The sequence below is a fragment of the Schistocerca cancellata genome, chromosome 6 (assembly GCF_023864275.1).
Source record: "Schistocerca cancellata isolate TAMUIC-IGC-003103 chromosome 6, iqSchCanc2.1, whole genome shotgun sequence".
Classification (NCBI taxonomy): Eukaryota; Metazoa; Arthropoda; class Insecta; order Orthoptera; family Acrididae; genus Schistocerca; species Schistocerca cancellata.
In genome coordinates, this window is record NC_064631.1 from 284,871,511 (window position 1) to 284,886,396 (window position 14,886).

The 14,886-nt window shown below is 46.7% G+C and overlaps 1 protein-coding gene across 3 annotated transcripts in view; it reads left to right on the forward strand.

The window, feature by feature from the left end:
• The window catches only part of LOC126190855 (phospholipid hydroperoxide glutathione peroxidase-like), a 61,025-nt gene that overhangs the window by 21,599 nt on the left and 24,540 nt on the right, over positions 1-14,886 (forward strand). For all 3 annotated transcript variants that reach the window (XM_049931445.1, XM_049931447.1, XM_049931446.1), the window contains one exon: positions 13,213-13,360. In XM_049931445.1, the coding sequence (XP_049787402.1) occupies positions 13,213-13,360 (148 nt within the window). The remainder of the gene's footprint in view (positions 1-13,212; positions 13,361-14,886) is intronic.

The window sequence follows — 14,886 nt, forward strand, 5'->3', positions numbered from 1 at the left end:
CTCTTGCCCTAACCACCCTTCTTCAACAACTCCCTTCTGCCTTGGCCGCTCTACGGTGGCTAACTTGGTTCACCTGGAGTCTGCTACCTGGTCGACTTTTGCCCATTGGCAACACCTCATTGCAGTCTTTTTTGACCTGCATAAAGCCTAAGAGACCACCTGATGCCACCACATCCTCACCACCCTTGACGAATGGGGCCTTCGTGGTGCTCTACCCATTTTTATCCATAACTTTCTTTCTTGTCGCTCTTTCCGGGTCCAAGTTGATTTCTCCTACGGCACTTCCTATCGGCAAGAAAATGGGGTTTCACAGGGTTCCATGCTGAGCGTCCCTATCGCCATTAATGGACTGGTGGCGGCTACTGGGCCGACAGTGTCCCCCTCTTTGTATGCTGCCGATTTTTGTATCTGTCAGTTCCTCCGTCATGGGTGCTGCAGAATGCCGTCTACAGGGGGGAATCTACCGGGCGCAATCTTCAGCTCTCTCCCCATAGTTTTCGGTGGCCAAGTCGTATGTCATTAATTTCTACCGTTGCCATACAGTCCATCTCCGTCTGGACCTGTTCCTTGATGGCCAATCCCGTGAAAGGGTGGACACCCATCGCTTCTTGGGTCTGGTCTTCAGTGCCCGGTTGACATGGCTCCCTCATCTTCGCCAGCTGAAGAGGATGTGCTGGTTACATCTCAATGTTCATAGATGTCTGTGCAATACCACCTGGGGTGCAGACCGCTCTATTCTCCTGCGATTGTACAAAACACTGGTCCAGTCTTGTTTAGACTACGGGAGTCCTGTCTATGGTTCTGCGACACCTTCGACATTGTGAATAATAGACTCCATCCGCCAATGTGGGGGTATGACTTGCGACTGGTGCCTTCCGGACTAGTCCTGTGAATAGCCTTCTCGCAGAGGCAGGGATTCCACCACTGTGAGTTTTGCACCAACAACAGCTGATATCTTACACGCCTGCATTCACTGCACCCCAAAGCACCATAATTAAGGTATCCTTTATCCAGACACGGAGATCAACCTCCTGCGGCGGCGGCCATGATGTGGGCTTTCCATGGCTGCCTGCATTCAGTCGCTCTTTTCTGAGCTCCAGCACTTCCCTTTACTGCCTCCTTTCTCCGCTCACGCACGTACCCCTCTGTGGTGTGTGTCTCAGTCACAGCTCTGTCTTGATCTCCATTAATTCAAAGCATTCTGTCCCTCCAGAGGCCCTTTGCCACCAGTTCTACTGTCTCCTCAGTTCATTCCAGGGTTCAGAAGTGATTTATACTAATGGCTCCATGGTTGCTGGTCACACTGGTTATGCTTACACCTATGCGAGACACACATAACTTCGCTCCTTGCCTGATGGCTGTAGTGTTTTTACTGCAGAATTGGTAGCAATCTTGCGCACACTGGTCCATGTCCGCCTCTGCTCAGGACTGTCCTTCACTATCTGTAGTGACTCCTTGGGCAGTTTGCAAGCTATTGGCCAGTGCTTCCCTCGCCACCCGTTGGTCATAGTTCTCCAGGACTCCCTTTCTCTCCTTGATCAACGTGGATCTCAGTGATTTTCATTTGGACCACAGGCCATGTTGGGATCCCTGGCAATGAATTTGCTGATTGTCTAAATTGGCTACTAACGGGCCATCTCTTGCTATTGGCATTCCAGAAATAGACCTTCACTTGGCATTACATCTTCAGGTTTTGGGACTTTGGAATGCAGAATGGCACACTCTTTCTCCACTGAACAAGCTCAGGGCGATAAAGGACTCTACAACTATGTGGCGGTCCTCCTTACAGGTCTCTCGTAGAGAGTCTGTCATCCTTTGCTGGCTCCACATCGGCCATCCTTGACTGACTCAAGGTTATCTCCTCCGTAGTGAGTACCCCCCTCTCTGTCATCGTGGATCGATGTTGACTGTGGTTCACTTATTACTTGACTGTCCTGACTTAGCTGACATGCGACAGTCTTTTAGCTTTCCTGACTTGCTACATCTGGTGTTAGCTGACAGTGCCTCAGTGACTGATCTAGTTTTACGATTTCTTCGTGATGGTTTTTTTTTATTGCTTTATTTAAGGGTGGAACCTTCAGCCTTACCGGTGGGTGGAGGGGATGGCAAGCCGTCTTACTCCACCCTCGCCCTGATTGGACTGGCTTTGACTGGGCTTGGTGGTTCACCCCTACCCTCTGCCTTCCCACTCCCTTCTTTATGGGGTCTGTTTTACCTTGAGTGTCTATCTTGTCTACCTGTGCTTCTTCCTTCATGCCCCTGTCATTAGTCACTTTCTTTCCCTCCTCTCTTCTTCCGCCTTCTTCCTTCCTTCCTTCTCAGTCAATAATTTGTAATTTTATGGCCATTGTAGTTCACTCTTATAGTGTGAGGGTTTTATCGGTTTTAGTAATTCCAAGGTTGGAGGGACTGATGACCACGTAGTTTGGTCCCTTCCCCAATCCCACCAACCAACCATCAATCAAAGGTCAAGCAGGACAAATGATAAGAGATGAAATGAAAGCTATGGAGGAATGCAAAAACCGACAAACTTCCTATTGGCTTCTGTCTCAGGTTCTTGGACCGATGTTTGTCTGATGATGTCTCTGACGTTTCGCCATTTTCCATTGCTGGTGGTGAACTGGAGCTGAGCTCATAGCTGCAGTCTATGCACCTAGCTCGCCAATGTCGGAGGGATTCTCTGTGGTCATTTCCGGTGCGGTTCTCCTCTTGCTACCTGTGATGGTCGTTCGCTGCAGTATGAGAAGCCAGCATTCATTTACCTTCAGTCCTTCTTCTTTCATGTTGAAGCTATTCCCATGTTTGTGTATTTCTATAGCTTCTCTGAACAAGCAGGTGTGATAGTTCTTCTCTATAGACAGAACTTCTGTGTCGGTGAATTTTACTATGTGGTCAGTCTCACACAGTGCGTGCTTTGCAACGGCAGATTTCTCCACCTGCCCAAACTTGCAATGTCTCTTATGTTCTTTGATCCTGGTATTGATTGATCATCCTGTCATTCCTACATAAACTTTTCCGGATGTGCATGGTATGCGGTACATTCCCGACATTGCAAGCGGGTCCCTTTTTCTCTTTGCCAATCTAAAACACTCTTTGATTTTCTTTGTCGTTTTTAAAATAGTCTTTATGCCATGTTTGTGCAATATATGGGCGATTCTGTCCATCACTCTGGGAATGTATGGAAGAAAGGCTGTACCGGACATTTCTTTTTCTGATTTGTCACTTCGCCAAGTGGTTGCCTCTTTTATACTTCTAATATAACTTGTGGAGTACCCATTGCTCCTCAGAACGCTTTCCAGGTGTTTCATTTCATGTCTGAGGTGCTTTGATGTTGTTTCTTTGTGTATGTAAGTGCCACTGAGTGACACTCTGGAGCATATCTGTTCCATTTTCCCACAAGACATCACAAAGTCCTTTCATGCATGTCTCACCATGACCTATTACACATGGAATGGCAATTTCTACAAACAGCTGGAAGGCATCACCATGGGTATTCCTTTTAGTCCAGTGATGCCCAACTTCTTCATGGAACATTCCGAAGCACAAGCACTGGACTGGGCAACTTGTAAACCTAAGTTGTGGTACAGATACATCGATGATTCTTTTGTTGTGTGGAGCCATGGTGAAGAACAGCACAGTGACTTCATAAGATGCTTGAACAGCCTCATGCCAACATAAAATTCACCATGGAAGTAGAAAAGGACAAATAACTACCATTTCTAGATGTGCAGGTTACAAAGGATGGTGAAAACCTGGGACACAGCACATATCGAAAACTGGCACACATGGACCAATACCTGCACAAACTATCAAACCACCACCCGAGACAGAAAAGAGCCATGATTAATACGCTCGTAGCATGAGCAGGACTAGTATGTGAGCTGCAGCACCTCAGATGCGAAATGCAACACCTGGATAGTGTTCTGAGGAGCAATGGGTACTCCACAAGTTATATTAGAGTTGTAACAGAGCCAAACACTCAGCAAAGTGACAAATCGGAAAAAGAAATGTCAGGTATGGCCTTTCTGCCAGACATTCCCAGAGTGACAGACAGAATCGGCTATATATTGCGCAACATAAACACTATTTTCAAACTGACAAAGGAGATCAAAGAGTGTCTTAGATCGGGAAAGGAAAAAAGGGACCCACTTGCAATGTCGGGAATATACCGCATACCATGCACATGTGGAGAAGTTTGTCGGAATGACTGCATGATCAATGAACACCAGGATCAAGGAACATAAGTGACATTGCAGGTTGGAGCAGGTGGAGAAATTGCGCACATACTGTATGTTACCGACCACGTAGTAAAATTCGCCGACATGGAAGTTCTGGCTGTAGAGAAGAACTATCACACCACTTTTTCAGAGAAGCAATAGAAATACAGAAACACGGGAATAGCTTCAACAAGAAAGAAGAAAGCCTCAAGATAAATGGATGCTGGCTTCTCATGCTGCAGTGAATGAACATCGCAGGTAGCAAGAGGAGAAATGACTGCGGAGAAGCCCTTGGACGTTGGGGTGCCAGGTACATACAGTCTGCAGCTGCGAGCTCAGCTCCAGTCCACCACCAGCAAAGGAGGGTGAAGCTTTGACAGTGCCAGCCACCCCCCTGCGGGTCCGGGGATTAGAATAGGCCCGAGGTATTCCTGCCTGTCGTAAGAGGCGACTAAAAGGAGTCCATCCCCCTCACGGGGGTAGTTAGCGCCTGCGTCCGGAGATGGACGGTTCCTCGACCTATTATTGTGGTCTTTTTGGTTTTTCACTTCTCGTTTCTTCCTTCCTTTTGTTGGTTCCTTTCTTTGCTCTTCTCCACCTCACTGTCTTCCTTACTCTTTCCCTTGACTTCTCCTTGCCTTCTTCTCCTTGCCTTCTCATTGACTTCTTCTCCTTGCCTTCTCTGGTCTCCGCCTCGGCGTTTGAGACAGTCTGTCCTCTTTCTCCCTCTCTCTTCTTTTTCCTCGTCTTCCTTCCTCCCTGTGCGTGCCTGAAGGCCGACCCACGCGTTCGCACGCGTAGCCGGTCACGGGGTAACGCATAAGTCCCCGCCCTGGGTAGACATGTAAGGCATGCGCGTACCCCCTGGTAAAGGCCAGGCCCGGGGAGGGGTGATTGCCTGAGCTGATACCTTCTGACCATGCCGATTGGTCCCTCCGTCTGTTTCTCGGGAGGTGTGACCTGAGGTGTAAACATTCACCTAAGGCGGGAGTGCCCTCTGAGAGGGTCCCCACAAGGAAGGAGCGCGCCATTGGAGACGCTGGCAATCATGGGGGATTCCTCCGCAATGGATTCTACTCCATCTCTCTCGACTTCTGCCCAAAAACGGAAACGTGACCAGCCAACAGTGACAAAAGTACTACCGCCTGCCCCACAGTTCCTCGTCGTTTCTCGATCTGAGGACGGAAAGGATTTTTCCTCTGTCAACCCTTTCGTTATTCAGAAGGGCGTAGATGCCATAGCCGGATCTGTCAAATCTTGTACCAGGTTGCGTAACGGTACCTTATTACTAGAAACTGAGAGTGCCTTTCAGGCACAAAAACTGCTTCGGGCCACACTCCTGTACACGTTCCCTGTCCGGGTGGAGACCCACCGAACTTTGAATTCGTCTCGTGGTGTAGTGTATACTAGCTCCCTCGACGGATTGACTGACGAGGAGCTTCAATCTTTCCTCGCTGAGCAGGGCGTGACGGCTGTCCATAGGGTCATGAAAAAGGTCAACAATGACCTTGTACCGACCCGGACACTTTTCTTGACCTTCGATAGTGTTAAGCTGCCATCGCGCATCAAGGCGGGCTACGAGGTTATTTCTGTTCGCCCCTATGTCCCGACACCTACGCGCTGCTACCAGTGTCAGCGTTTCAATCACACTCGACAGTCTTGTTCCAATGCGGCTAAATGTGTCACTTGTGGCAGGGATGCCCATGAGGGTGACTGTCCACCTCCGTCTCCTCGTTGTGTGAACTGTCAGGGTGACCATGCCGCATCCTCCCGCGACTGTCCTGTCTATAAGGAAGAACGCTGTATCCAAGAAATTCGGGTCAAAGAGAAAGTGTCCGCCTCGGCTGCTCGCAAGCTCTTGGCTAGTAGGAAGCCCACGCTGCTCCCAGCGGGGAAATACAGTACTGTCCTCGCCTCTCCTCGGACTACTAGGGAGGTAGCAACCCAGACATGCGATCTGACCTTCAGCACCACGGTCGTCCGTTCGGCCAGTGCTAAGATCGCGCGGTCGACGTCTCCTCTTCCTCCCATCACCCCACAGACACCAGCCCCTTCATCAGCTTCTGCTAAGACGAAGACCCCGAAGTCAGATGCACGGGCCTTCAAGAAGGAACCATCCCGTGCAGACTTCCTACGTACCTCGACCTCCCAGCCTTCGACCGGTACTTCCAACAAACGTCCTTCCAAAAAGGCTCATAGGAAGCACAGTTCTCCTTCTCCGCCATGGCGCATTTCTTCTCCTGCGCCACCCAGCGGTTGCCGCCCCAGGCCGTCATCCGTTTCGCCTGGCCGCACCACTGGTAGCCGTACATCTGGCCGTTCACCGGCGGAGGAAGCTCCCTCTCCCGGCCATCCTCCCGAGATGGCCGATGAACCTATAGACCCAATGGACGATGACTGTCCGCCTACTGATAGCGGCGGCAGTGCTCGCTCGAAGCCAGGCCCTAAGCGGCCTTCGAGGTGACCCCTTCTATCATCTTCGTTTTCTTACGATGGCACTTATTCACTGGAATATTCGCAGCATTCGCTCCAACCGAGAGGACTTGAAGTTGCTGCTTCGCTTGCACCGTCCGCTCGTTGTAGCCCTCCAGGAAAGGAAGCTACGCCCATGCGATCAAATTGCCTTGGCACACTACACCTCTGTGCGTTTTGACCTACCCTCTGTGGTAGGTATCCCAGCTCATGGAGGGGTTATGTTGCTGGTCCGGGATGATATTTACTACGATCCCATCACGTTGCACATCGGCCTGCAGGCAGTTGCCATCCGCATTACTCTCCCCACTTTTACGTTTTCCTTTTGTACCGTTTACACTCCATCGTCATCTGCCGTTACCAGGGCAGACATGATGCAACTTATTGCTCAGCTACCTGCACCATTTTTGTTAACTGGAGACTTCAATGCCTACCATCCCCTTTGGGGCTCTCCAGCATCCTGCCTGAGGGGCTCCTTGTTAGCAGACCTTTTCAACCAGCTCAATCTTGTCTGCCTCAATACTGGCGACCCTACTTTTCTTTCGGACACATCTCACACCTATTCCCATTTAGACCTCTCTATATGTACTCCCCAACTTGCACGCCGGTTTGAGTGGTATGCACTTTCTGATACATATTCGAGCGACCACTTCCCGTGTGTTATCCATCTCCTGCAGCATACCCCCTCTCCGTGCTCCTCTAATTGGACCATCTCCAAGGCAGACTGGGGGCTCTTCTCTTCCAGCGCGACCTTTCAGGATCAAACCTTCACAAGCTGCGATCGTCAGGTCGCACACCTCACGGAAGTCATTCTCGCTGCTGCTGAATATTCCATCCCTCACCCTACTTCTTCTCCACGTCGTGTACCGGTCTCCTGGTGGACCGCAGCATGTAGAGACGCTTTACGTGCTCGTCGACGTGCTTTACGCACATTTAAACGCCACCCTACAGTGGCGAATTGTATCAATTATAAACGATTACGTGCTCAGTGTTGTCGTATTATCAAAGACAGCAAGAAAGCCAGCTGGGCTGCTTTCACAAGCACCTTCAACAGTTTTACTCCTTCTTCTGTTGTCTGGGGTAGCCTGCGCCGGCTATCTGGCACTAAGGTCCACTCACCGGTTTCTGGCTTGAAGGTCGCGAATGACGTCCTTGTGGCCCCTGAGGCTGTCTCCAATGCCTTCGGCCGCTTTTTCGCACAGGTTTCGAGCTCCGCTCATTACCACCCTGCCTTCCTCCCCCGCAAACAGGCAGAGGAGGCTAGGCCACCTAACTTCCGCTCCTCGAATTGTGAAAGTTATAATGCCCCATTCACCATGCGGGAACTCGAAAACGCACTTGGCCGATCACGGTCCTCCGCTCCAGGGCCAGATTCTATTCATATTCAGATGCTGAAGAACCTTTCTCCTGTGGGTAAAGGTTTTCTTCTTCGTACATACAATCGCATCTGGATTGAGGGACATGTTCCCGCATGCTGGCGTGAGTCTATTGTTGTCCCGATTCCTAAGCCGGGGAAGGACAAGCACTTGCCTTCCAGTTATCGACCTATCTCGCTTACCAGCTGTGTCTGTAAAGTGATGGAGCGAATGGTTAACTCTCGATTGGTTTGGCTGCTCGAGTCTCGATGCCTACTTACCAATGTACAATGTGGATTTCGTAGGCGCCGCTCTGCTGTTGACCATCTGGTTACCTTGTCGACCTTCATTATGAATAACTTCTTGCGGAAGCGCCCGACCGCGGCTGTGTTCTTTGATTTGGAGAAGGCTTACGGCACCTGTTGGCGGGCGGGCATTCTCCGCACCATGCATACATGGGGCCTTCGCGGTCGCCTCCCTCTTTTTATTCGTTCCTTTTTAATGGATCGACAGTTCAGGGTACGTGTGGGTTCTGTCCTGTCCGACACCTTTCGCCAGGAGAATGGGTTGCCACAGGGCTCAGTTTTGAGCGTCGCTCTCTTCGCCATCGCAATCAATCCAATAATGGATTGCCTCCCAGCTGATGTCTCAGGCTCCCTTTTCGTGGACGATTTTACTATCTATTGCAGCGCGCAGTGTACACGTGTCCTGGAGCGCTGTCTTCAGCGTTCTCTTGACCGTCTTTACTCCTGGAGTGTCGCCAATGGCTTCCGTTTTTCTGCCGAGTAGACGGTCTGTATTAACTTCTGGCGCTACAAAGAGTTTCTCCCACCGTCCTTACGACTCGGTCCCGTTGCTCTCCCAATCGTGGAGACAACCAAATTTTTAGGCCTTACATTTGACAGGAAACTTAGCTGGTCTCCACATGTCATATTTGGCCGCCCGTTGTACCCGTTCTTTGAATGTCCTCTGTGTTCTCAGTGGTATGTCGTGGGGAGCGGATCGAACCGTCCTACTTCGTCTATATCGGTCGATCGTCCGCTCCAAGCTGGATTATGGGAGCTTCGTATACTCCTCTGCACGGCCATCCATCTTACGCCGCCTCAACTCAATACAACATCGGGGTTTACGACTTGCGATCGGAGCATTTTATACTAGTCCCGTAGAGAGTCTTCATGCTGACGCTGGCGAATTGCCACTCACCTACCGGCGTGATATACTGCTTTGTCGGTATGCCTGTCGGCTACTGTCAATGCCCGACCATCCGTCTTATCATTCCTTTTTTGACGACTCTCTTGACCGTCAATACGGGTTGTATGTCTCTGCCCTGCTACCCCCTGGAGTTCGCTTTCGTCGCCTCCTTCAACACCTTAATTTTTCACTCCCTGCAACCTTTCGAGTGGGCGAGAGCCACATGCCACCTTGGCTCCAGGCTCAGGTCCGCGTTCACCTTGACCTCAGCTCGCTCCCAAAAGAGGTCACCCCCGGTTCGGTCTACCACTCCCGTTTTTTGGAACTTCGTTCGAAGTTCATCAACATGACTTTCATTTATACAGATGGCTCTAAGACCAATGACGGGGTCGGGTGTTCCTTTATTGTCGGGGCACAAAGTTTCAAATACTGGCTCCATGGCCATTGTTCGGTCTTCACAGCTGAGCTCTTTGCCCTCTACCAGGCTGTTCTTTACATCTGCCGCCACCGACATTCTGCTTATGTCATCTGCTCAGATTCCCTGAGCGCCATCCAGAGCCTCAGTGATCCGTACCCGGTTCACCCTTTCGTATACCGGATCCAACGCTCTCTTCAGCAGCTGGTGGACGTCGGTTCTCCGGTTAGCTTTATGTGGGTTCCTGGCCATGTCGGTATCCCTGGGAACGAAGCTGCAGATGCCGCGGCCAAGGCTGCGGTCCTCCAGCCTCGGACAGCTTCTTGTTGTGTCCCTTCGTCCGATTTTAGCAGGGTCATTTGTCGGCGCATTTTATCGCTGTGGCATGCCGATTGGGCTGCACTTACCAACAACAAGCTTCGGGCCTTAAAACCTCTTCCTGTGGCTTGGACGTGCTCCTCACACCCTTCTCGGCGGGAAGAGGTTGTTTTAGCCCGGTTAAGAATTGGACACTGCCGGTTCAGCCATCGCCATCTGCTGCCGGCTGCGCCGGCGCCGTTCTGCCCATGTGGGCACTTGCTGAAGGTTAGACACATTTTAATGTCCTGTCCAGATCTTAACACACTGCGCCTAGATCTTAACCTGCCAAATACTTTTGATGCCATTTTAGCGGATGACCCACGAGCAGCTGCTCGTGTTCTTCGTTTTATCAATTTGACAAACCTCGCTAAGGACATTTGATGATGCTGTTTTTTAATCCTATGCCTGTCAGTCTGTCTTTTATCGTGTTTTCCCTTTTAGTTGTTGTAGTCAACTTGTGCCTCGTGGTGCATTCTTAGAGTAGTCAGGGCGCTAATGACCATTGAAGTTGTGCGCCCTAAACCCACAAAAAAAAAAAAAAAAAAAAAAGTGCCAGCCACTCGTGCTGGTGAAGTGTTAGAAAAATCGTTAGACGAATGTCGGCCGAAGAACGCGAGACAGCAACCTATAGGCAGTTTGTCAACAAGTGGTCATTAAAGCATTAACAATTTTGTGATGAAAAAACTAAAACTATATTGATAATCTCCTAAATGTGTGTGACACTATCAACAACATTGCAACAACCACATTTGAAGAAGGAGAAGGAGAAGAATTGTACAGAGAAGATAGAGTAACAATACCAACTGCTAACCATGGAAGAGGTAGGAGAAGCCATAAAAGTGCTGAAGAGAGGAAAGGCACCAGGAATTGATGGAATACCTGCAGAGATGCTGAAAGAGGGAAGAAATATTCTACAAGGGAAAGTGACCCTCTAATCTGTTTAATTTGGAGGAGAGAAAGAATTCCCAGAAGAATGGAAGTAGTCTGTCAACTGTGCAATACTAAAGAAAGGAGATCCAAAGGGATTGCAACAGCTATAGAGAAATTTCCTTACTGTGCCCAACTTATAAGATTCTGAGCATGTTGCTGCTCAAGTGGTGAATACCATAAGTCATGGAGGTATTTGGATTCCACCAAGTGGGGTTTAGAAAGGGAAAATTAACAGTAGACCAATTAAATATACTAAGGCAAATGCTATCAATGAGTTGGGAGATTCACAGAGATGTTCATTGTCTTCTTGTGGACTTCCAAAAAGCATATGATAGTCTGAACAGACAAGCAATATGGCAGGAACTGGAAAAGGGTGCAGGTTCCTAGGAAATTAACAAAACTAACACAAGTGTGTATATATAAGAGACAACATGCACAGTGAACGTGAAAAGAAAGATGTGAGTGAAATTAGAGGTGAAGACTGGAGTGCGACAGGGAGACTGTCTCACCCCCCCCCCCCCCCCCCTTCTGTTTAATCTGGTTCTAGAAAGAGCACAGAGAAAGGTAACAAGTGTGGAGAAAGGAGCAACACCCTCACCTGTGTGGATGAAGCAGTTTTAATAGTGCAGAATGAGCAAGATCTGATTCAGATGGCAAGAGTGTTAATGGAAGAGGCATTTAGAGCAGGACCAAAGATGAATGTGGATAAGACCAAATACCTCATAGTGAGTGGAGAGAACAGTGAAAGACTTTTAGATGTACATGATAGAATCTTTGAAACGATTAAAGAGTTCAGTGAAAGGGATGAGACAGACCAAGAAATAATAGCAAGAATCCAGGCAGGAACCAAGGTAATTTGAGCATTCGGTAAGCTGCTGAAGTCCCAGCTTCTATCGAGATCCACAAAGTTTAGGGTCTACAGGACAGTAATACAACCTGTCACCCTATATGGAGCAGTGACCTGGACTATGACATAAGATAGAAATAAAACTCCTGACATTTGAAACTGTTTTTCTGAGACAGATTTTTGGGCCAATGCAGGATGGAGATGACTGGAGAAAAAGGAAAAACTGTGAAATGCAGGAGTTGTGCAATTAGCTGGACATTGCAACAATGATCACAGAGTGGAGACTGAAGTGGTGTGGGCAAATAATGTGTCGAGAAGGCTAGATCACTAGATAGGTGGTGAAGAAACATCAGAGGCAACAGACAGAGGTAGATTGAGAGGATCAGAAAGGATATGTCTATGAAGGGACTAACTGGAGAAGACTGCATGGACTGAAATAGATGGGGGAGGCTGATTAGTAGACCAAAAACAGACTGTGCTTTGTGTGGCCAATCTAGTAAGTTAGTTAGTTCAATGTTTTGTTGGTATGGCAATGAATTGAGAAGGCGGAAACTGAGGAGACACTGCTGAATTACTTTTTGTGCACTGAATATTGGGAAGGACAGCTGTGTTAAAATTATTTAAAATTCCATCTTCCTTTAGCTAATAATCTTTGATGAGTGATAAGACTTTTTTCCTGCATTCACTTTTGTTATAAAAACAGTCTGTTCAAATTGTAAAAATATTTTAACTATGGGAAGGATTGGATAAAGATCAGGATAGAGTATTATAATGGAAAAATGTAGAAGACAAAATATAAGGAAACTACTACTTTGGAAGGTATGACATTATTGGAGAAGACATCTCCTATTGTTTTTCCCCATTCTAGTTTAGTGGACCCATTACAGGGATCTCAAGTGTGACATGGAATCTGGACAGTGGTGCTACATGGTATGCTTCTTGCTGTAGAGCTGAAAGTTAAGTCCAGTGTCAGTACAAATCTCAGCAGCAATCTCAGAGAGAACACTGTAAATTTGGTTTTGTAGCCTGACTTATCCACAAAGTATCACCAAGGCACATAGTTTAACTAAATATGTTTTAAAATACTTACCCATGCTTGTAGTAACTAAACAGTGAATGACTAGCACTACAGAACAGAGTGGTCTTACTATAAGAAAGTTTAATTCGTGTATAGTTATATTTTATTGTTACTTATTAGTCTGAGAATTAATTTCTATATCTGTGTTACCATTTTCTGCAAAAATATTTAGCACTGACAACTGATTAGTTCTGAGACACTTTTTCGGAAAAGGGAGGTTGGCATCATATACAGATTCTGTTTTATGCAGATTTTAGTAAGTGTATTGAACTCGCTTTTGTTTCATTTGCTGTCTGCTTTAATGAAATCTACCTTATATTTTCAACTGTTTTTGTGTTTGTCATTAGAGGGCATGTGTGTATTATCGTAAATGTGGCATCAGAATGTGGATATACGGCAACACACTACAAAGAGCTGGTTGAACTTCATGAGAAATATGCAGAGTCAAAAGGACTTCGAATATTAGCATTTCCCTGCAACCAGTTTGGTCATCAGGTATGTTTGCACAGAACCTCTGGAGTTTGTTGCTATTATTCATTGTTGATATGTACCACGAAATTTGTTGATCATAATACTTTTGTTTTCTGTGACTTCAGAAAAAAAGCCATAAATTTGTTCCAATCATGTTGTATTTCTCCCTACCTCAGACAGTACAAGAACCACTATTATGATATAGAGAATATTTCAAGCCATGTTGGCTCCTACCAGTAAAATAAAGGGGGGGGGGGGATGAAACATTAAGAGCACTCTGATCCTGAAGGTAGACGTCAGCAGCCAAATTGATTGTTTAATATTTTACAATTGTATAGGTTTTGTCATTTTATAAGCCTAAAAGTATTCTTCATCCCATGATTACAGATACTGTGTCATAAAACTGTGGTGAAACTTTTTGTGTCTGCTGACTCCATTTGCCTGTCACAGGATAGTAAGAACCACCTACCTATCATAATTAAGAAAATATGAAGCCATAAACAATTAGATGCATGAAAACTGCCACATCTTGCATGTCATTTAAATTTTTATCTTCTTTACTGCTAATTCTATTCACAACATATTTTGCAGATAGTATCCACATATGTCACTGAATGTACGTACACAGATATATCACTGTACGAATCATTTCAGGAGATAAGACATCATAAAGACCGAGATTTGTGTAAAAATGCCACATCATGCATGAAGGTCTAATACTGCTAAGATGCTTCTACAGTTTAGTCCCCTTGAGGAGATCCCCAACTCCTTTCAGCACTTTCGATAAGCTGTCAACTGCAAAGCACAAATGACTGTAGGCAAAAAAGCACAAATGACTGCAGGCAAAAACAATAGCTGTCTATAAAGCTATGAAGAGGCATTGCCTTAGAGATGTTTACAAAATTGTGTTGCAGATAAGCTGCACCCTACATACTGAATCTGTCTGGTATCGGTTCACACCAAGTCTACTGTAACACATAAAGGCTTTGTTTTTGATAGAAAGTTGAAAGCATGTTGTGCCCCTTTTTACATTAAGAGTATAATGTGAGCTGTGTACAGGAACAGGGGAAGTGAAGGGGGTGTTGTATAGGGAAGTCGACCTCATTTTGAGCCTTCTTTGCATGATGTTAACTTTTTTATTGCTTGTAAATGTCAAATAGTTAGGCCATTGTTGAATGTTTCCATTAGCGTTACATTTTATTTTTGTTGCTAAAAGTATAACATCTGAAGAAGAATTCTGCTTGAAAATTGCTCATAAAAACAAGTAAGTTTTTAATAATTCTCAGATTAGGAAAAAATAATGGGAAAGAGTACTATTTAAAATATTGGAATTTCAGATCAGTAACACCAGAAAAACCTGTTTTTTTTTTTTTTTAATCTTGAGTTTGGGACTCATATTTTCCTTACTATATTGAGCTAAAGATGAGCACTCTCCAGTTTTCTTATGAGTAAGTGTAGGTAAAACTGACCAGCAAAGAAAGTTTTTTTGTCTGTAGACAATTACTTATCATATATTCCCACAGATCATTTAAACTATTATACATATTAGC